Source organism: Capricornis sumatraensis, chromosome 9 (assembly GCF_032405125.1).
Source record: "Capricornis sumatraensis isolate serow.1 chromosome 9, serow.2, whole genome shotgun sequence".
Lineage (NCBI taxonomy): Eukaryota > Metazoa > Chordata > Mammalia > Artiodactyla > Bovidae > Capricornis > Capricornis sumatraensis.
Window position 1 is genome coordinate 17,601,287 of NC_091077.1, and position 22,673 is coordinate 17,623,959.

General features: G+C 45.0%; 1 protein-coding gene across 1 annotated transcript in view; it reads right to left on the bottom strand.

Moving 5' to 3' along the window:
- The window catches only part of ADGRE1 (adhesion G protein-coupled receptor E1), a 119,929-nt gene extending 97,868 nt beyond the window's left edge, over positions 1-22,061 (bottom strand). The window contains exon 1 of the mRNA XM_068980996.1: positions 21,974-22,061. Coding sequence (XP_068837097.1) covers positions 21,974-22,061 — 88 coding nt within the window. The remainder of the gene's footprint in view (positions 1-21,973) is intronic.
- Between the last annotated feature and the right edge of the window lie 612 nt (positions 22,062-22,673).

Consider the following 22,673-nt stretch of genomic DNA (forward strand, 5'->3'; position numbering starts at 1 on the left):
TTCTCCATAGTAGCTATATCATTTACATTCCCACCAACAATGTAGGAGGGGTTCCCTTTTCTCCATGCCCTCTCCAGCATTTAATTTCTCTCTGCCTCAACATTACCATCTATAAAATGGGCTTGATAATAGTAGGCTCTATCTCTTGGGGTTGAAGTGAGCATCAGAAGAGTGGCTGTGACATTCTTAGAAGAGAGCCTGGCACACAGGGAAAGCTCCAAGGCTTGGCTGTTAGTCAAATTCTTTGATGTTCTTCCCTTCAAGAGAGGGAACCTAATCCTTCCCTTCTTGGGTATGAGCTGGACAGAGTGACTTGCTTCTAAAGATCAGAAAAAGGAAAGATGTGACGTTGTGTGGTGTCTGAGGCATCTGAGATTGTAAGAGTCGTGGTGGTTTCTCCTCTTTCTTTCCAGGATAATTCACTGGGTGGGGTTGAGGGGAAGCTAGTTTATCATGTTGTGGGGACACTCAAGTAGCACTTCAGGGGGGAGCTAAGCCCGCAAGAGGGGGAGCTAAGATTCAAACCAATAACTTGACAATGATCTCCTGAGAAGACCTGATCCAACTCTATCCAGTTAAGGCACCTTTAGACTCCCAACCCTCAGAAACTGCAAAGAAAATAAAAATGTGTTGTTTTAAGGCTGTTACATTTGGAGAGCAACTTGTTACATAGCAAAAGCTAACTGATACACTTAGAAGCAATAGTCCTTGTCAGTTTTTTTTTTTAAAGAATAATCATTACATCACAGGGTTTAAAGTGTAATGTGATAAAACCCTAAATCCTTCCGAACCAAAAAAGAAAAAAAATGCTCAACACTATCCGTTATCATTGACATTATTATTATCCCGCTGTGCTATGTGGTCTCAGTTACTCATCAAAGGTGTGGTACCCGTAATGACTGAATTGGAAGAGTCAGCAATTTCATTTCAGGCAGGACTTTCCAGTACGTGTGAGCTAGTTTAGACCTTCCCTGTAGGGCAATAGAAGACATTTCAGCAAGAGAGTAACGGTCACGCTGGTATCTTACAACACTCACGCTGTGTAGCATGGGTGTCAGGCAGGATGTGGTCATGGGTGGGGAGATGGGGAGAAGAAAAGGGTAATGACCTGGACTAGGGCAAGGGCTGTGGAGACGGAGAGGAACAGCAGAATGAGGGGAATGTCTGGATGTGGGCAGGGAGTCTGGGACCAATGGAGGAATTGACCTTTGGAGATTGGACTAAAGAATCAGAAGGTTTTTCAATCAAGCACAGATTCCCCAGGGGTGATGGGGGTGGGATGAGGTGGTGTATGGGTTTCCTGCTGCACCAAAACAAATCGCCACAAACTTAGTGGCTTGGGACAACACAAATCTATTACATTACAGGTCTGGAGGTCAGAATCCCAAATGAGTCTTAGAGGGCCTGAAATCAAGGTGTCGGGGGGGCTGCGTTCCTTTCGGAGGTTCTAAGGAAGAGTCCATTCTCTGTCTTTTCCAGCTGCTGGAGGTGGTCCATATTCCTTGGTTCAAAGCCCCTTCCTCCACCTTCAAAGCCAGTAGTGCAGTATCTTCTAAATCTCTCTCTCTCTCCCGCTATTACACACATTCACTCCATGGCTGGATGGATTGATAGACAGCTAGATTAACAAACAATAGATAAATAGACAGACAATAGGTGATGGATAGATAAATGATAGATGGGCAATAAGTAGGTAGATTTCTCTGTCTTCATCCTCTCTCTCTTCATCTCCCTCTCTCTCTGACCTTCCTTCCTTCCCACTTAAAAGGACTTTGTGAGTATGTTAGACCTACTCAGATAATCCAGAATAACCTCCTGGTTTAGGATCCTTAACTTCATCACACCTGCAGAGTCCTTTTTGATGTATAAAGTCATATATTCACCATTTCTGGGGACTATGATCAACCTGTCTGAGGTTGGAAGGGAGGCTTATTATTCTACCAGCCACAGAGAGGGTCTGGGGTCCTGGTGAGTGATTGAAGATTGAAGGTGCCAGTCATCCTTCAAACACTAAAGAGGTGACCAAGGCTATGAAATCTGGATGACAGAGATCCTCTAGGGACGAGTGGGGGCGTAAGGAGAGAAGAAAGGGAAGGAAATGTCCAACTCTACTCAAGCGACTTGCGGAAGACTAACCTTTGTGACTTTCCTGGCAAAGAGGAAATTGAAAGGACATTCATGACTCAAGAAGTCAGTTTGGAGAGGCCCCAGAGACGTCACTCAACTGTACTCTTAAAGAGAGTGTGGGGTGAGGGGTGGCTCCAGGCAGCCCTGCCTGACTAAGCTATGTTCCTCCTGCACCCTAAATCCTCCCTGTTAACCTCAGGACGAAGTGCAGGCTCGTTAGTTCAGCACTCAAGACCCTGCCTAATACACCCAGTGAGAGTCTCAGTCACTCAGTTGTGTCTGACTATTTGCATGGACTATAGCCCACCAGGCTCCTCTGTCCACGGAATTTTCCAGGTAGGAATACTGGAGTGGGTAGCCTTTCCCTTCTCCAGGGGCTTTCCCAACCCGGGGACTGAACCCAGGTCTCCTGCACTGAAGGCAGATTCTTTACCATCTGAGCCACCATATATACCATCTGAGAAGCCATATATACCCAGAGCAAACCATAATTCAAAAAGATACATGCACCCCAGTGTTCACAGCAGCACTGTTCACAGCAGCCAAGACACAGAAGCAACCTGCATGTTCATCAACAGAGGACCGGAGAGAGAAGACGGGATACTTATACACAGTGAAATGTTACTCCACTAAAAAACAAGAACAAAATAATACCATTCGCAGCAACACGGATGGACCTAGAGATTGTCACACTGAGTGAGACAGAGAAGAGCAAATATCACCTGGTATCGCTTATATGTGGAATCTGAAAAAAAAAATGGTACAAATAAACTTATTTACAAAACAGAAACAGAGTCATAAGGGAAAAGGTAGGTGGGAGATAATTTGGAAGATTGGGAGTGACATACACACACGACTCCATATAAAATAGATAACTAATAAGCACCTACTGTATAGCACAGGGAATCCTGCTCAACACTCTGTAATGACCTATATGGGGAAAGAATTTTAAAGAGTGGATATGTGTATGTTTAACTGATTCACTTTGCTGTATAGCAGAAACTAATATAACTTTGTAAATTAACAATACTCCAATAAAATTATAACAAAAAAATAATATGCAAAAATAAACTCAAAATGGATTAAAGACCTAAATGTAAGACCAGAAACTATAAAACTCTTAGGGGAAAACAAGCACAACACTCTATGACATAAATCCTCTATGACCTCCTTCCTAGAGTAATGGAAATAAAAATGAAAATAAACAGGTGGGATCTAATTAAACTTAAAAGCTTTTGCACAGCAAAAGGAAACCATAAACAAGGCAAAAAGACAAACTTCAGAATGGGAGAAAATAACAGCAAATGAAATAACTTATAAAAGATTAATTTCCAAAATATACAAGCAGCTCATGCAACTGAATACCAGAAAAACAAACAACCCAATCAAAAAGTGGGCAGAAGACCTAAACAGACATTTCTACAAAGAAGACACACAAATGGCTAACAAACACATGAAAAAATGCCCAACATCGCTCAGTTCAGTTCAGTTCAGTCGCTCAGTCATGTCCAACTCTTTGCGACCCCATGAATCGCAGCATGCCAGGCCTCCCTGTCCATCACCAACTCCCGGAGTTCACTCAGACTCACATCCATCGAGTCAGTGATGCCATCCAGCCATCTCATCCTCTGTTGTCCCCTTCTCCTCCTGCCCTCAATCCCTCCCAGCATCAGAGTCTCTTCCAATGAGTCAACTCTTCTCATGAGGTGGCCAAAGTACTGGAGTTTCAGCTTTAGCATTAGTCCTTCCAAAGAAATCCCAGGGCTGATCTCCTTCAGAATGGACTGGTTGGATCGCTTTCAGTCCAAGGGACTCTCAAAAGTCTTCTCCAACACCACAGTTCAAAAGCATCAATTCTTCGGCGCTCAGCTTTCTTCACAGTCCAACTCTCACATCCATACATGACCACTGGAAAAACCATAGCCTTGACTAGACGGACCTTAGTCGGCAAAATAATGTCTCTGCTTTTGAATATGCTATCTAGGTTGGTCAGAACTTTTCTTCCAAGGAGTAAGCATCTTTTAATTTCATGGCTACAATCACCATCTGCAGTGATTTTCGAGCCCCCCAAAATAAAGTCTGACACTGTTTCCACTGTTTCCCCATCTATTTGCCATGAAGTGATGGGACTGGATGCCATGATCTTCGTGTTCTGAATGTTGAGCTTTAAGCCAACTTTTTCACTCTCCTCTTTTACTTTCATCAAGGGGCTTTTTAGTTCCTCTTCACTTTCTGCCATAAGGGTTGTGTCATCTACATATCTGAGGTTATTGATATTTCTCCCGGCAATCTCAATTCCAGCTTGTGGTTCTTCCAGTCCAGCATTTCTCATGATGTACTCTGCATAGAAGTTAAATAAGCAGGGTTACAACATCGCTCATTATTAGAGAAATGCAAATTAAGACTACAATGAGATATCATCTCATGCTGGTCAGAATGGCCATCATCAAAAACTCTACAAACAAGGCTGGAGAGGGTTTGGAGAAAACGGAACCCTCTTGCGCTGTTGCTGGGAATGTAAATGGATACAGCTGCTATGGAATATGGAGTATGGATATTCCTTAAGAAGCTAGGAATACAACTACCATATGACCCAACAGTCCCACTACTGAGCACATACCTTGAGGAAACCATAATTGAAAAAGACACATGGACCCCAGTGTTTACTGCAGCACTATTTATGATAACTGGAACATGGAACTAACCTGGATGTCAATCAACAGACAAATGGATAAAAAAGCTGTGGTACATATATACAATGGAATATTACTCAGCCATATAAAGGAACACATTTAAGTCAGTTCTGATGAGATAGATGAACCTAGAGCCTTTCGCACAGAGTGGAGTAAGTCAGAAAGAGAAAAACAAATATTGTATACTAGTGCATATACATGAAACCTAGAAAGATGGCACTGCTAGGGAACAGACTGTGCACACAGGGGCAGGAAGGAGAGGGTGTGACGAATGAACAGAGCAGCATGGAAACATATATACTAACATATGTAAAACAGATAGCCAGTGGGAATTTGGTGTATGACTCAGGGAACTCAAACCAGGACTCTGCAACAACCTCGAGGGGTGGGATGGGATGGAAGCGGGAGGGAGGAAGGGGGCATATGTATACCTCTGGCTGATTCATGTTGATGTATATCAGAAACCAACACAATATCATAGGCAATTATTCTTCAATTAAAAATAAGTAAATTTTTAAAAATTAAAAGAAGAACAATGCAAACACACACACACAAAAAGACCCTGACTAGCCTTATACTGGTCCGCCTCTGGCCTCATTGCTCCCTCATCCCTCTAAAGCTCCAGTCATCCTAAACTAACCCAAGTCTCCTGTAACAGACACTGTTGGTGGCCTTGTCCAGCCACCTTTAGCTGCTGGAGCACCCATCCCCCAGTTTCAGTTTCTGTGGGTGTTGCCTGCTAACAGCTCACAGCTTCCCCTTCTGCAGACAACTGCTCTTCAGTTCAATGCCTGCACAAACCCTCAGACCCAACCCATGGCCAATAACCGATGGTCATGAAGGTCGAAATCTCACCCCAAGGTGAAGTCAACTCAGGGGTGTTATTCAGGCTCCAGGGAGCCCTGTGGGATCAGGCTAAGCCTAGGCTCCAGGTAGGACCACCTCCTTGCTCAACTCTTTCTTCCATCTTACCCTCCTCCCCTGCTTATTGAATTTCTATGCACAATATCAGAGAAGGCAATGGCACCCCACTCCAGTACTCTTGCCTGGAAAATTCCATGGACAGAGGAGCCTGGTGGGCTGCAGTCCATGGGGTCACTAAGAGTCAGACACGACTGAGCTACTTCACTTTCACTTTTTACTTTCCTTCATTGGAGAAGGAAATGGCCACCCACTCCAGTGTTCTTTCCTGGAGAATCCCAGGGACGGGGCAGCCTGGTGCACTGCCGTCTCTGGGGTCACACAGAGTTGGACACGACTGAAGCGACTTAGCAGCAGCAGCATGCAGAATATATCATGTGAAATGCTGGGCTGGGTGAATCACAACCTGGAATCAAAATTGCTGGGAGAAATATCAACAACCTCAGATATGCAGATGATACCATTCTAATGGCAGAAAGTGAAGAACTAAAGAGCCTCTTCATGAGGATGAAAGAGGAGAGTGAAAAAGTTGGCTTGAAGCTCAACATTCAAAAAACTAAGATCATGGCCTCTGGTCCCATCACTCCATGGCAAATAGATGGGGGGAAAGTGGAAACAGTGACAGACTTTATTTTCTTGGGCTCCAAAATCACTGAGGACCATGACTGTAACCATGGAATTTAAAAGATGGTTGGTCCTTGGAAGGAAAACTATAACAAACCTAGAAAGGATGTTAAAAAACAAAGACATCACTTTGACGGCAAAGGTCCAGATAGTCAGAGCCATGGTTTTCCCAGTAATCACACATGGATGTGAAAGCTTAACCATAATGAAGGCTGAGCCCCAAAGATCTGATGCTTTCGAACTGGGGTACTTAAGAAGAATCTTGAGAGTCCCTTGGACATCAAGGAGATCAAACCAGTCAATCATAAAGGAAATCAAGCCTGAATAGTCATTGGAAGGACTGATGCTGAAGCTGAAGGTCCAATATTTTGGCCACCTGATGAGAAGAGCCAACTCATTGGAAAAGACCCTGATGCTATGAAAGATTGAAAGCAAAAGAAGGGGGCAATAGAGGATGAGACGGTTAGATGGTTTCACTGACTCAATGGACATGAGTCGAGCAACCTTCAGGAGATAGTGAAGGACAGAGAAGCCTGGCGCTGCAGTCCATGGGGTCACAAAGAGTTAGAAACAACTTAGAGGGTTTGCACACAAACCCTCTTCCCCTCACTCATCCTTTGCTATGCCCTCCATCAATCAACCCCAAAATAAGAACCCTCATGGCAGAGTCAGCTTTCAGGGGAGCCTAAGAACCCCCTCCCACCATTAGACACTAAGCTGTCTCCAACAACACAAGAGAAGACTCTACACATGGACATCACCAGATGGTCAATACCAAAATCAGATTGATTATATTCTTTTCAGCCAAAGATGGAGAAGCTCTATACAAGACCAGGAGCTGACTGTGGCTCAGATCATGAACTCTTTATTGCCAAATTCAGACTTAAATTGAAGAAAGTATGGGAAATCACTAGACCATTCAGATAGGACCTAAATCAACTCCCTTATGGTTATACAGGGGAAGTGACAAATATATTCAAAGGATTAGATCTGATAGACAGAGTGCCTGAAGAACTATGGACGGAGGTTCATGACATTGTACAGGAGGCAGTGATCAAGACCATCCCCAAGAAAAAGAAATGCAAAAAGGCAAAATGGTTGTCTGAGGAGGCCTCACAAATAGCTGAGAAAAGAAAAGAAGCTAAAGGCATAGGAGAAAGGAAAGATATGCCCATTTGAATGCAGAGTTCCAAAGAATAGCAAGGAGGGATAAGAAAGCCTTCCTTGGTGATCAGTGCAAAGAAACAGAGGAAAACAATAGGATGGGAAAGACTAGAGATCTGTGCAAGAAAATTAGAGATACCAAGGGAACATTTCATGTAAACATGGCCTCAATAAAGGACAGAAATGGTATGGACCTAAAAAAAAGCAGAAGATATTAAGAAAAGACAGCAAGAAAACACAGAAGAACTATACAAAAAAGATCATTATGACCCAGATAATCAACATGGTGTGATCACTCACCTTGAGCCAGACATCCTGAAATGCAAAGTCAAGTGGGCCTTAGGAAGCATCACTATGGACAAAGCTAGTGGAAGTGATGGAATTCCAGTTGAGCTATTTCAAATCTTAAAAGATGATGTTGTGAAAGTGCTGCACTCAATATGCCAGCACATTTGGAAAACTCAGCAGCGGCCACAGGACTGGAAAATATCAGTTTTCATTTCAATCCCAAAGAAAGGCAATGCCAAAGAATCTTCAACTACCACACAATTGCACTCATCTCACACACTAGTAAAGTAATGCTCAAAATTCTTCAAGCCAGGCTTCAACCGTACATGAACTGTGAACTTCCAGATGTTCAAGCTGGATTTAGAAAAGGCAGAGGAACCAGAGATCAAATTGCCAACATCCACTGGGTCATTGAAAAAGCAAGAGAGTTCCAGAAAAACATCTGCTTCTGCTCTATTGACTATGCCTAAGCCTTTGTGTGGATCACAACAAACTGTGGAAAATTCTTAAAGAGATTGGAATACCAGACCACCTGACCTGCCTCCTGAGAAATCTGTATGCAGGTCAAGAAATAACAGTTAGAACTGGACATGGAACAACAGACTGGCTCATATTGGGAAAGGAGTATGTCAAGGCTGTGTATTGTCACCCTGCTTATTTAACTTATATGCAGAGTACATCAGGAGAAATGCTGGGTTGGATGAATCACAAGCTGGAATCAAGATTGCCAGGAAAATTATCAATAACCTCAGATATGCAGATGACATCACCCTTATGGCAGAAAGTGAAGAAGAACTAAAGAGCCTCTTGATGAAAGTAAAGGAGGAGAGTGAAAAAGTTGGCTTAAAACTCAACATTCAGAAAAACTAAGATCATGGCATCTGGTTCCATCAATTCATGGCAAATAGATGCAGAAACAATGGAAACAGTGAGAAACTTTATTTTGGGGGGCTCCAAAATCACTGAAGATGATGACTGCAGCCATGAAATTAAAAGACACTTACTCCTTGGAAGAAAAGTTATGATAGCATATTAAAAAGCAGAGACATTATTTTGCCAACAAAGGTCCTTCTAGTCAAAGCTATGTTTTTTCTAGAAGTCATGAATGGATGTGAAAGTTGGACTATAAAGAAAGCTGAGTGCCAAAGAACTGATGCTTTTGAACTGTGGTGTTGGAGAAGACTCTTGAGAGTCCCTTGGATGGCAAGGAAATCCAACCAGTCAATCCTAAAGGAAATCAGTCCCGAATATTCATTGGAAGGACTGATGCTGAAGCTGAAATTCCAATATTTTGGCCACCTTATGTGAAGAACAGACTCATTGGAAAAGAGTTGGGAAAGATTGAAGGCGAGAGGAGAAGGGGATGACAGAGGATGAGATGGTTGGATGGCATCACCAACTCAGTGGAACTGAGTTTGAGTAGGTTCTGGGCATTGGTGATGGACAGGGAAGCCTGGCATGCTGCAGTCCATGGGATCACAGTCAGACACGACTAAGCAAGTGAACTGAACTGAACTGTCTTAAGAACTGAGATCTGTCATGGATACTTACGAGTCCCATATCCTATGTATGTTTCCTATGTAAATATCACCTCTTGAGAGGGCAGCAGAGCTTTCCCGTGTAAATATCACCTCTTCCAGGGACTTCCCATGTAACTATCACCTCCACCAGGGAGCCTTCCATTGTATTTATCATCTCCCCCAAAAAGCTTTTCCATATAAATATCATCTCTTACAGGAAACCCTCCCTGCCCTCCACTTCAAGATTAGGGATTTCTCCTGTGCTTCCCCAAATCCCAACATTCAGCATGACCTATGCTTACTGGAAAGAATGAAAGTGAAGTGTTAGTTGCTCCACCGTGTCTAACTCTTTGCAACCCAGTGGACTATAGCCCACCAGGCTCCTCTGTCCGTGGAATTCTGCAGGCAAGAATACTGGAGTGGGTTGCCATTTCCTTCTTAAGGATAACTTCCCAACCCAGGGATAGAATCTGGGCTTCCTGCATTACAGGCAGACTCTTTACTGTCTGAGCCACCAAGTCTGCTTCCTTCAAAGACTGGGAGCATCACAGGGCCTGGAAAGGGATTCTGTGGGACACCGTATCCTAGAAAATGAAGAAACAAAAGAAGAAGAAAAAAAGGGGAACTAGTGAATGTCCTGATCCTCCCCTGACCCCAGAGAGATGGCCAGAGATTTGACACATCTGGGGATGAGCAGCAGTAGCCTTTCTCCTGGACTAAAGGAAAAGGAGCCCTGAGAGGGAAACAGGAGATAAAGGCCAGAGCCACTGCTTTCTCTGAATGATTCCTAGTTATCCTGGGCTCCTCAGACCCCTGCCAAGTAGGGGTGATTTACTGACAATCCCTCAGAACTATACCCAGTTCAACGACTCCCTAGGATGACTCTTAGAACTTGACATATAGCCATCCTCTCAGTGAGATACAAGGCAAATCAACAAGAGGAAAGTACTGGGACTTCCCTTGTTGTCCAGTGGCTCGGACTCCATGCTTCCAAGGCAGGGGGCCTGGGCTTGATCCCTGGTTGGGGAACTAAGATCCAAATGCCAGCAAAAAAAAAAAAATTAACAAACAAACAAACAACAACAAGAAGAAGAGGAACAGGTTGAAGTCCAGGTGAAATTACATTCAATCGCCCAGGATTGCCTAGGGCCAGGAGTGGAGGGAGGGAAGGATGATCAAAAGGGTGAAGAAAATTTAGGAGGAATGACATAAATGTTCTCTATCTTGATTGCAACAGAGTTTGTCAAATGCACCAGATCTTACACTGTGAAAAGAAACAGTTTGTTGTATGTAAATCACTCTCTTGATAAAACTGCTAAGAGTAACTCCAAAATGAAGAGTACCCAGCATTCTGTCAAATTATTTTATTGTGCATGCCACATGAAGAGACCAAATTGTTAGATTTTGTATACTATGTATAAAGGGACCAAATTATTTTCGTATTATTTATATTATATAAATGGATATTTATATTTATATATTTACATTATATAAACAGATCAGAAGACGTGTGCTTAGAGGATCACTAGCGAATTGTGTCCTCTTTTTCACTGAAGCATTCGTTTGAATAGATAGCTAATCTTGGGACTTTCCTGGTGGTCCAGTGGCTAAGACTCTGAGCTCTCAATGCAGGGGATGGGGACTTGATCCCTGGTCAAGTCATTAGATCCCTCATGTTGCGATTAAAGATCTGGCATGCTGCAACATAGTTCAGAGATCTTGCAATGCCCCAATTTAAGCCAGGCATAGCTAAAGAAATACGTTTTTAAATAGATAGCTGATCTTATTTCACAACTATAAAGACCTCAGAAAGCTTAGAAACAATCTAAATGTACACTCCCTTTAAAACTGAAATGAAACCACAAACACTAATACAACGTGTGTTTCCTAACTGCGCCTAGACAGATAAGAAATGTTCCTTGGAAATCCTTCTTCATCCACAGTAACAACATGGTTACACCCCTGAGCCTACACAGTGAACATGTTTTAATCTGATGTAATCTAATGGAACATTCCTCTCTGAGTGCATTGCTGGTGTTTGCAGGCTTTGCTGCACACCTACTTTCCCTCTGCAAAATAACTGCAGAAACTTAGTTCTCCAAATGGTTTTCTGGTGATTATTCCATCTCACGGCTAGAGGAACTGTAAGTAGACCTCGTTTGGACAGAACCAAAAGTATCAACAGAAGAGGATGTGGACAGACAGAGCTGTGAGAGAAAAATAAGAAGTCTTCATATTTGCTCCCCAAACACAGGGTAATTAGGGGCCAGAATTTGAAGAAGCAATTCTCCAACAGCGTAAGAGGAAGGTGGGCCTCCAGGTCTGAGCCTCTGCAACTGTCAAAGATTCTGGAACGAGTGGAACATCAGAAGGAGACAACCCTTGAGGACTTCCCTGGAGGTCCAGTGGTTAAGACTCTGTGCTTCCAACACAGGGGGCAAAGGTTCAGTCCCTGGTCAAGAAACTAGATCCCACGCAGCATGGCCAAGAAAGAACAAGACAGCCCAAACAAGGGATAATTCTGTCCATGAGCTTAGAATACACTGGCAGATAGAACTAGTATCAGTGCTTCCCTTTGCTGGGGCTTTCCATAACAAAATCCTGCAGGTGGTGCTAGAGGCAAAGAAACAGCCTGCCAAAGAGGCGACACAGAGATGTGGGTTTCATCCCCGGGTCGGGAAGACCCCCAGGAAGAGGAAATGACAACCCACTCCAGTATTCTTGCCTGGAGAATCCCATGGACGGAGGAGCCTGGCGGGCTACATGGAGTTGCAAAAGAGTCAGACGCAATTGAGTACTCGCGTGTGCTCACACACACACCACACACATGTAGGTGGCCTAAGCAACAGATAGACGTCCTCGCGTGGTCTGGAGGCCGGTTGCCCACAGTCAAGGTGTCAGCAGGGCTGGGTCTCCCTGCGGCCTCTCTCCTCATCTTGTAGACAGCCGTCTTCTCCCTCTGTCCTCACAGAGTCGTCCCTCTACTCAGGTATCCGTGTTCTGACCTCCTCCTCTCTTGAGGACACAGTCCTTGCGGGTCAGAGCCCGCCCTAACGATCTCCTTTAACTTCCTCACCTCTGTGAAGACTGCCATCTCCGAGAACACTCACATTCTGAGGGCCTGGAGTTGAAAACTTTAACAAACATGTTTTGTTCAGGGACGGTGACACATTTCACTCACATTCCAGCTCCAACCGCTTAGCATGTGACCTCAAAATGTGACACCTTCTTTGATCTTCAGTTTTCTCATCTACTGAAAAATATGTCTACTTCTGGAAGGAACCTAAATGTCCATTGACGGACGAGTGGGTAAAGAAGATGTGGCCTACATATACAATGGAATACTACTCGGCCATGAAAAAGAAGGAAATCCTGTCATTTACAGCAACATACACGGGCCTAGAGATTCTCATGCTAAGTGAAGTAAATCAGACAAAGGCAAATATCATATGCGCAATCTAAAACAGGATACAAATGATCTTATTTACATAATGGAAATAGACTCACAGACATAGAAAACAAACTTATGGTCACCAAAGGGGAAGAGGGAGGGGAAAAATTCAGAGTTTAACAGATACACACTACTATATATAAAATAAGCAAAGGTCTTACTGAAGAGCACAGGAAACTATATTCAATATCTTGTAATAATCTATAAAGGAAAACAATCTGAAAATGATTATGATGTAGAGATAGATGGAGGAATAACTGAATCACTTTGCTGTATGCCTGAAACATTATAAATCAACTATCCTCCAATTAAAAATTAATTTAAAAAAATACACATGTCTACTTCAAATAGTAATCATAGGGACTAAATGAAGTAACATAGCACTTAGCCAAAGCACTTAGAGTAACAAAATACACAGTAAACACGCATCAGCTGTATTATCACTATTACAATACGCTACATACATCTACATCCATGCACGTATATATTATCAGGCTTCCCTAGTGTGATCACTCACCCAGAGCCAGACATCCTGGAATGTGAAGTCAAGTGGGCCTTAGAAAACAACACTACGGACGAAGCTAGTGGAGGTGATGGAATTCCAGCTGAGCTATTTCAAATCCTGAAAGATGATGCTGTGAAAGTGCCGCGCTCAATATGCCAGCAAATTTGGAAAACTCAGCAGTGGCCACAGGACTGGAAAAGGTCAGTTTTCATTCCAATCCCAAAGAAAGGAAATGCCAAAGAATGCTCAAACTACTGCACGATTGCACTCATCTCACATGCTAGTAAAGTAATGCTCAAAATTCTCCAAGCCAGGCTTCAGCAATACGTGAACCCCAAACTTGCAGATGTTCAAGCTGGATTTAGAAAAGGCAGAGGAACCAGAGATCAAATTGCAAACATCCACTGGATCATGGAAAAAGCAAGAGAGTCCCAGAAAAACATCTATTTCTGCTTTATTGACTATGCCAAAGCCTTTGACTGTGTGGATCACAATAAACTGCGGAAAATTCTGAAAGAGATGGGAATACCAGACCACCTGACCTGCCTCTTGAGAAACCTGTATGCAGGTCAGGAAGCAACAGTTAGAACTGGACATGGAACAACAGACTGGTTCCAAATAGGAAAAGGAGTATTCCAAGGCTGTATATTGTCACCCTGCTTATTTAACTTCTATGCAGAGTACATCATGAGAAACGCTGGGCTGGAAGAACCACAAGCTGGAATTGAGATTACTGGGAGAAATATCAATAACCTCAGATATGCAGATGACACCACCCTTATGGCAGAAAGTGAAGAGGAACTAAAAAGCCTCTTGATGAAAGTGAAAGAGGAGAGTGAAAAAGTTGGCCTAAAGCTCAACATTCAGAAAACGAAGATCATGGCATCTGGTCCCATCACTTCATGGGAAATAGATGAGGAAATAGTAGAAACAGTGTCAGACTTTATTTTTGGGGGCTCCAAAATCACTGCAGATGGTAATTGCAGCCATGAAATTAAAAGACGCTTACTCCTTGGAAGAAAAGTTCTGACCAACCTAGATAGCATATTCAAAAGCAGGGACATTACTTTGCCAACAAAGGTCCATCTAGTCAAGGCTATGGTTTTTCCAGTGGTCATGTATGGATGTGAGAGTTGGACTGTGAAGAAAGCTGAGCAACGAAGAATTGATGCTTTTGAACTGTGGTGTTGGAGAAGACTCTTGAGGGTCCCTTGGACTGCAAGGAGATCCAACCAGTCCATTCTGAAGGAGATCAGCCCTGGGATTTCTTCGGAGGGAATGATTCTAAAGCTGAAACTCCAATACTTTGGCCACCTCATGTGAAGAGTTGACTTATTGGAAAAGACTTTGATGCTTGGAGGGATTGGGGGCAGGAGGAGAAGGGGACAACAGAGTTTGAGATGGCTGGATAGCATCACTGACTCGATGGACGTGAGTCTGAGTGAACTCTGGGAGATGGTGATGGACAGGGAGGCCTGGCGTGCTGCAGTTCATGGGGTCGCAAAGAGTCGGACACGACTGAGCGTCTGAACTGAACTGAACTGAGTGGCCCAGTTGGTAAAGAATCTGCCTGCAATGCAGGAGTTACAGGTTCGATCCCTGGGTCGGGAAGATCCCCTGGAGAAGGAAATGGCAACCCATTCTAGTATTCTTGCCTGGGAAATCTCATGGGCAGAGATTTTCACATGTCATGAAATATTGTTCTTGTTTTGATTTTCTTCAACCATTTTTTTACTTTTTGGCTGAACCATGCGACTTGTGGGATCTTAGTTCCCCTCTCAGGCATCGACTCCATGCCTCGTGCAGTGAAAGTGCTGAGTACTAACTGCTGGACTGCCAGGGAATTCCCTCTTCATCCACTTAAATGTAAAAAACACTCATAGAAGCACTATTCCCAGAAGCCAAAAAGTAGAAACAGCCCAAATATCTGTCAACAGATGAGTGGATATGCAAAATATGCTATATCTATCTGTTACATAATTAACAGATCAGCTCTTCACATTGAGTGGCCAAAGTATTACAGCTTCAGCATCAAACCCTGGTGCTGGGAAAGACTGAAGGCAAAAGGGGAAGGGGGTGATAGAAAATGAGAAGGTTGGATGGCATCACCGACTCAAAGGACATGAGTCTGAGAAAACTCTGGGGGATAGTGAAGGACAGGAAAGCCTGGGATGATGCAGTTCATGGAGCAGCAGAGTCAGACCCAACTTAGTGACCAAACAACCACCACCACAGTCTGTTACCCAACCAAACTTGGATCCAATATATTATGTATATTTACCACAATAAAATATTATAACTTTTTACAAATCTTCAAACTTGTAGCTTAACTCAGGATGAGTTTTGATCTCCCCTTGTCCCCCCTAACAAAGCACTTTTGTGCAGAACACAAGTATATATAGAAACACCAGCTTCCCATCAGGGTTAGAAAAAAATCCCGTTTCCATCATGGTTTGTCTCTGCCAACCTCTTACTTCTCTCTTTTCTCTATTTCAGCCACTTTGGCCTTATTACTAGTTCTTGATTTCACCAAACTCATTCTTCATACCTCCATAAAGTGGATTAAAAAAAAAAAAAAGAAGCAGCAGCTCTGTCCGATATCTGACTTCCTTGCCTGAAATTCCACTGTTAGAGAGTCATTCCTTTGGCTAAACGCCTTTCTCTTCCAGGAAATACAGGGTACTGACTCAACAGTCTCCTCAGAGCCTTTTCATTTTTCATTTCCTCTGTTTAAAACACACATTTTTCCTCCTCTCTTTTCCACGGTGCACTCTCTCCATTCATTTGAAGTCTCAGTTCAAAAGTCAGAGATGACTTCCCTGCTGTCTGATCAATAATAACCACCCACCACCATCAAGACACTCTCTACCCTGCTACTCTACCTCTTTTTCCTCCATGAAGATACTTTCCAAATAAACTCAAACTGAGGTCACATCTTTACTCAGCCTTATCTCCTGCCCCTTCCTGTTTACATAGGTCAGTGTGGCCAGAACAAGAAGAATAATGCAATTTACATAAGGTCCTATGGGTCATTCTAAGGATTCAGTTTGGTGCCTGAATTATGTGATATTGATTGTGCTTTTGCAGAATGGGTAGGAAATTGGGGAGACCTTTACAAAAGTCAATGAACATGATGATACTAATGACTAGAAATAAACTGTGACAAGTGTAAAGTGCCATGCCAGCATCCACTGAATAAACCCCCTTACCCCATGGCTCCATCCTCCTGCTGCTTAAAACTCAAACTTTTTTACAACTTTTTTTGGCTGAGCTGGGTCTTTTTTTTTTTTTTTTTTTTTAACGTGCTCCACCGGCTCTGCATTGCTGTGGGCGCACTCTTGTGGTGAGCAGGGTCTACTCTCTAGTTGTAATGGATGGGCTTCTCATTGCAGCGGCTTCTCTTACCGCAGTTCAGGGACCCCAGCGTGCCGGCTTCAGGAGTTGCTACGTGCAGGTTCAGTAGTTGTAGCTTCCAGGCTTAGTTGCTCCACAGCATGTGGAATTTTCCTGGACTAAGGATCGAAACTGTGTCCCTTGCAGTGGCTAGAAGATTCCTATGCACTGTGTGTTAGTGCCTCAGTAGTGTCCGACTCTTTGTGACCCCATGGACTGTAGCCTGCCAGGTTCCTCTGTCCATGGAATTCTCCAGGCAAGAATACTGGAGTGGGTTGCCATTCCCTTCTCCAGGGGACCTTCTCAACCCAGGGATCGAACTCGGGTCTCCCGCATTGCAGGCAGATTCTTTGCCGTCTGCGCCCGCAGGGAAGCATGTATCCACCAGGTAAGTCCCAAAGCTCAAACTTGTAAGCCTGATGTAGACCCCGCCCTCCAGCCTGGTCACAGAAGTAGAAAGTTTAGAATCCGCCATGGCCACTAGAGGGCAGCACACAGCTTCAAATCGGTGAAGCGGGAACACAGTGCAAAAACATTTCATCTGACCCCAGCCGGTCCTGTCTCCTCTCAAACGTTGTCCTGAGTCTCCGAGGACAGGCTTTCATCAAGCCAACAGTCCCCATGAAATGTGATAGGAACCCAACGTGGAAATCTACCGCAGAAGTCAATTTTGGGAGGTGATGAAGATGTTTATGGCCTAGACAGTGGTGATGCTTTTGTAGGAGGATGAGAGTTTGTTAGTCACTCAGTCGGTGTCTGACCCCTTGCGACCCCGATGGACTGTAGCCCGCCAGGCTCCTCTGTCCATGGGATTTTCCAGACAAGAATACTGGAGTGGGTTGTCATTTACTTCTCGAGGGCATCTTCCCTACCCAGGGATCAAACTCAGGTCTCCTGCATTACAGGCAGATTCTTTACCATCTGAGCTACCAGTGTGGATAGAAAGTGAAAGTGAAAGAAAGTGAAGTCGTTCAGTCGTGTCCGACTCTTTGCGACCCCATGGACACTAGGCTTCTCCATCCATGGGATTTTTCTAGGCAAGAGTACTGGAGAGGGTTGCCATTTCCTTCTCCGGGGAACTTCCCAACCCAGGGATCGAACCCAGGTCTCCCACATTGTAGACAAACACTTTACCGTCTGAGCCACCAGGGAAATACCAGCGTGGATAGGTATCCCCAAACTCATTGCTGTGTATACACTCAATGTGTACAATTTTTATATTAATATGTCAATGATACCTCAATAAACTAGGTTCAAAAAGAAAGAAAAAAATGCCCTGTGCCTGACTTTATTGGCATTCCACCATTAGAGAGTCATTTCTTTGGATTTAATATTTCTCTTCCAAGAGATACAGGGTACTAACTCAACAGCACAAGCTGAGCCCTGGAAGGGATTAAAGAATTAGGAAGAGCCTTTGTGTCACAGTAAAAGGTTCTGGGCAGAGCCCACTGTACATACAGCAGGGGTCTTTTCAAGAGTATAATTAGTAAGAGTTAGTGGCTCAGTTGTATCCAACTCTTTGCAACCCCTTGGACTGTAGCCTGCCAGTCTTCTCTGTCCATGGGATTCTCCAGGCAAGAATACTGGAGTGGGTTGCCATTTCCTTCTCCTGGGGATCTTCCCCACCCTGGGATCATACCCGGGTCTTCTGCATTGCAGGCAGATGCTTTACCATCTGAGCCACTTAGGAAGCCCTTAAACACACGCTTATCCTCCAAAGGCCTAGATCCAATCTCCCCTTCGAGGAAACTCATTCCTCTTGGCTCCTCCAACTCTGTGTTTCTCCCTCTTGCCCCAACCTGGCCACATGAAGCTGTGAGTGTTTGTATCCAATGACTCTGACATGAGACCTCTATGGATCCCGTCCCTTTACTTTTGGGTGAATGAATCGAGGGTGGGATTGGGGGTACCTCTGGGCAGGGTAATGATGCTGCAGGGCCAAAAGTATCAAGGGCTCTTTCTGTTGTTCAAACCTGGGCTCATATAAGCAGGCTTGTGAACAATCACATGCACACGCACACCCACACAAACACACACCCTGCTCTCCACTTCCCCAAGCCAAGTTATCTGCCAAGGAGGTGGGTGCACTATTCCCAATATCCACCAGAGGGCAGGCGTGGCTTAATTTGGGGCTATCTGCGAGCGCGCGCGCGCGCGTGTGTGTGTGTGTGTGTGTGTGTGCGCGCGCGCGCGTGAGAGAGAGAGAGAGAGAGATTTACAGGTTTGGTTTTGTTTTTCCCTTTGAATGATGGCCATTCTGACCGGATGGCTTTGGGTTTCCCAAGTGGCGCTAGTGGTAAAGAACCCACCTGCCGCTGCAGGAGACAAGAGACAAAGGCTGGATCCTTGGATCTGATCAGGAAGAGCCCCTGGAGAAGGAAATGGCAACCCACTCCAGTATTCTTGCCTGGGAAATCCCATGGACAGAGGAGCCTGGAGGGCTACGGTCCATAGGGTTGCAAAGAGTTGGACCCGATTGAAGCTACTTAGCACACACGCATTCTGATCAGTGTGAGGTGATGCCTCATTGTAGTTTTGATTTGCGTTTCTCTAATAATTAGTGCCAACGAAGGTCCGTCTAGTCAAGGCTATGGTTTTTCCACTGGTCATGTATGGATGCGAGAGTTGGACTGTGAAGAAAGCTGAGGGCCGAAGAATTGATGCATTTGAACTGTAGTATTGGAGAAGACTCTTGAGAGTCCCTTGGACTGCAAGGAGGTCCAACCAGTCCATCCTAAAGGATATCAGTCCTGGGTGTTCATTGGAAGGACTGATGCTGAAGCTGAAACTCCAATACTTTGACCACCTCATGTGAAGAGTTGACTCATTGGAAAAGACCCTGATGCTGGGAGGGATTGGGGGCAGGAGGAAAAGGGGACGACAGAGGATGAGATGGCTGGATGGCATCACCAACTCAGTGGACGTGAGTCTGAGTGAACTCCGGGAGTTGGTGATGGACAGGGAGGCCTGGCGTGCTGCGGTTCATGGGGTCACAAAGAGTCAGACATGACTAAGCGAGTGAACTGAACTGAATAATTAGTGGTGGCGAACATCTTTTCATGTGCTTGTTGGCCATCTTCTGATGTTTATAAATGTACTTGTTTGATCCAATGGATATACGTCTGATTGTGTTTGAAGTCTGTCCACCAGTTTCACCTGTGGATGTCTTCATCTGAGTAAGATCCCAGGGCAGGGTGTATTGTTTGAGGATGTTGTATCTGTCAAGCTGTCTGCTTGTTTCGGGTACCATATGGTGTGTGCTTGAGGGTGTGTTTCTGCACCTGGCTGAGTAGACACATGTCTCCGTACCTATCTTTATAAATCAGTTTGACAGGTGCACCTCTGAATTGCCAGTTGAAAGCGGATGTCAGTATTTTTGTACCTCTGTGTAGGCGTTTCTACTCTTATTTCAGTCAGTTTCGGTATTCGGGGAGGGGAGTGTCTGGGGTCTGGGATCTGTCGGCCTGGAGTAATGAATGAGGGGAGGAAATCTGTGTGCATCCCTAGAGATGTCAGCTTGCCATCAGATGTGGGCAGAGTCCTTCTGTGTCCACCTGCACGCCTGCTTTCCAGTCTATTTGCTGTATTTGCCTGTCTGTGTATTTGGGGGGCTGTGTTTCTTCCTGACAGTCAGTGCACCTGCTTGGCCTGTTATGTGTCTGTTTCATCACAAGGGCCTTTATATTCATCACGTATGTTATGGGTTAAATTGCATTGACCCCCCCACACACAAATAGAGACCTAACACCCAGGACCTCAGAATGTGACCTTATCTAGAAATAGGATCTTGGCAGATACGATGAGTTAATTTGAGGCCACACTGGAGTAAGGGGGCCCTTAATCCAGTTAGATTGGTGTCCTTATGGTGGTTTAGTTGCTAAGTCATGCCTGACTCTTTTGTGACCCCATGGACTGTAGCCTGCCTGTCGGAGGGCAGGGTCCTCTGTCCATGGGATTTCCCAGGCAAGAATACTGGAGTGGGTTGCCATTTCCTTCTCCACGGTCTCTTCCAGACCCAGGAATAGAACCCATGTTTCTTGCATTGCAGGTGGATTCTTTACCAACTGAGCCATTGGGACGCCAGTGTCCTTATAGAAAGGAGAAATGTCTTTGTTTTTTGTTTTTGTTTTCGCCTCATGGCTTGGAGAATCTTACTGTCCAAACTGAGGATCAAGCTCTGGTCCTTGGCAATGAACACACGGAGTCCTAACCACTGGACCATGAGGGAATTCCCCAGGGGGGAGAGATTGGACACATGCGCACAAGTAGGATGCTGTGTGAACTCTGGAGTTGTGCTCCCACAAGGCAAGCTCCCAAGAGGTGTGAGAGAGAGATGCCTGAAACAGATTTCTCTCCACCATCTTCAGAGGGAGAACAGCCCCCCACTGACACCTTGATCTTGAACTTCTGGTCCCCAGAACTGTGAGACAATCAATTTGTTTGGTTTAATTAAGCCATTCATGGCAGGAAAGCAATGACAAACCTAGACAGTGTGTTCGAAAGCAAAAACATCAGTTTGCTGACAAAGGTCCATACAGTCAAGGCTATAGTTTTTCCAGTAGTCATGTACAGATGTGAGAGTTGGACCATAAAGAAGGTTGAGCACCAAAGATGCTTTTGAACTGTGGTGTTGGAGAAAACTCTTGAGAGTCCCTTGGACTGCAAGAAGATCCAACCAGTCCATTCTAAAGATCAGGACTGAATATTCATTGGAAGGACTGATGCTGAAGCTGGAGCTCCAATACTTTGGGCACCTGATGCAAAGAGTTGATTCATTGGAAAAGACGCTGATGCTGGGAAAAATTGAAGGCAAGAGGAGAAGGGGACGACAGAGGATGAGATGGCTGGATGGCATCACTGACTCGATGGACACGAACTTGGGCAAACTCTGGGAGATGGTGAGGGACAGGGAAGCCTGGAGTGCTGTAGTCCATGGGGTTGCAAACAGTCAGACATGACTTGGCGACCGATCGACAATGGCAACAATTAGGCCACTCAGTTTGTGGTACTCAGTTGTGGCAAACTAATACAGTGTGTTTGTGTGCGTGCATCCCCAGGCTGCTGCTGCTGCTGCTAAGTCGTTTCAGTCGTGTCAGACTCTGTGCGACCCCATAGACGCCAGAGCCCACCAGGCTCCCCCGTCCCTGGGATTCTCCAGGCAAGAACACAGGCAGCTGGATGTAACTGACAGCCAGAGCCAGGGAAGTTCCTGGTTAGGGCAACGTGGGGCTGCCCTGTGTTCTACTTGTTTGTTCATTGGTCGCGCTGGGTCTTTGTTGCTGCGCACGGACTTTCTCTAGCTGCAGCGAGCAGGGCTGCTCTTTGTTGCGGCGCGTGGGCTTCTCACCGCAGGGGCTTCTCTCGTTGCGGCTCATGCGCTCCAGAGCGCTGGCTTCAGGAGCTGTGGCACAGGGGCTTACTTGCTCCCCGGTATTTGGGATTCTCGCAGAACAGGATTGAACCTTGTCCCTTGCATTGGCAGGCAGATTCCTAACCTCTGGACCCCTTGCCCTGTGTTCCTTTGAACCTCTCTATGCCAATGCATTTCGGTGACAGCTGTTCCCGGGAACCCAACTCTACAGGCCCACGCCAGGACACACCTGAGGCCGCCCCTCACCTCTGCCAGCCGGTAAGAAGAGGCCGCCTTCAGCAGCTGTCTGCCTGGTCCCTCGTGGGGGGTGTGACAAGGCAGCTCCAACCACTTCTCCAGCCCCTTACTCTCTCCCTCCCCCTCTGAGCACAGTAACCTCCTGGTAATTTTCAGAACCTACAAGGCTCACATTCATTTCTCTTTCCCCTAGACCCACCCCATTTTTCTTTTTTTCAAATTGAAGTATAGCTGATTTACAGTATTGTGTTCGTTCCAGGGGTACAGCAAACTGATTCAGTTATACATACTTTTTGTCGGATTTCTTCCCATATAGATTGTTACAAGATACTGAGCATAGTTCCCTATACTATAGAGTAGGTCCTTATTGTTCGCCTAT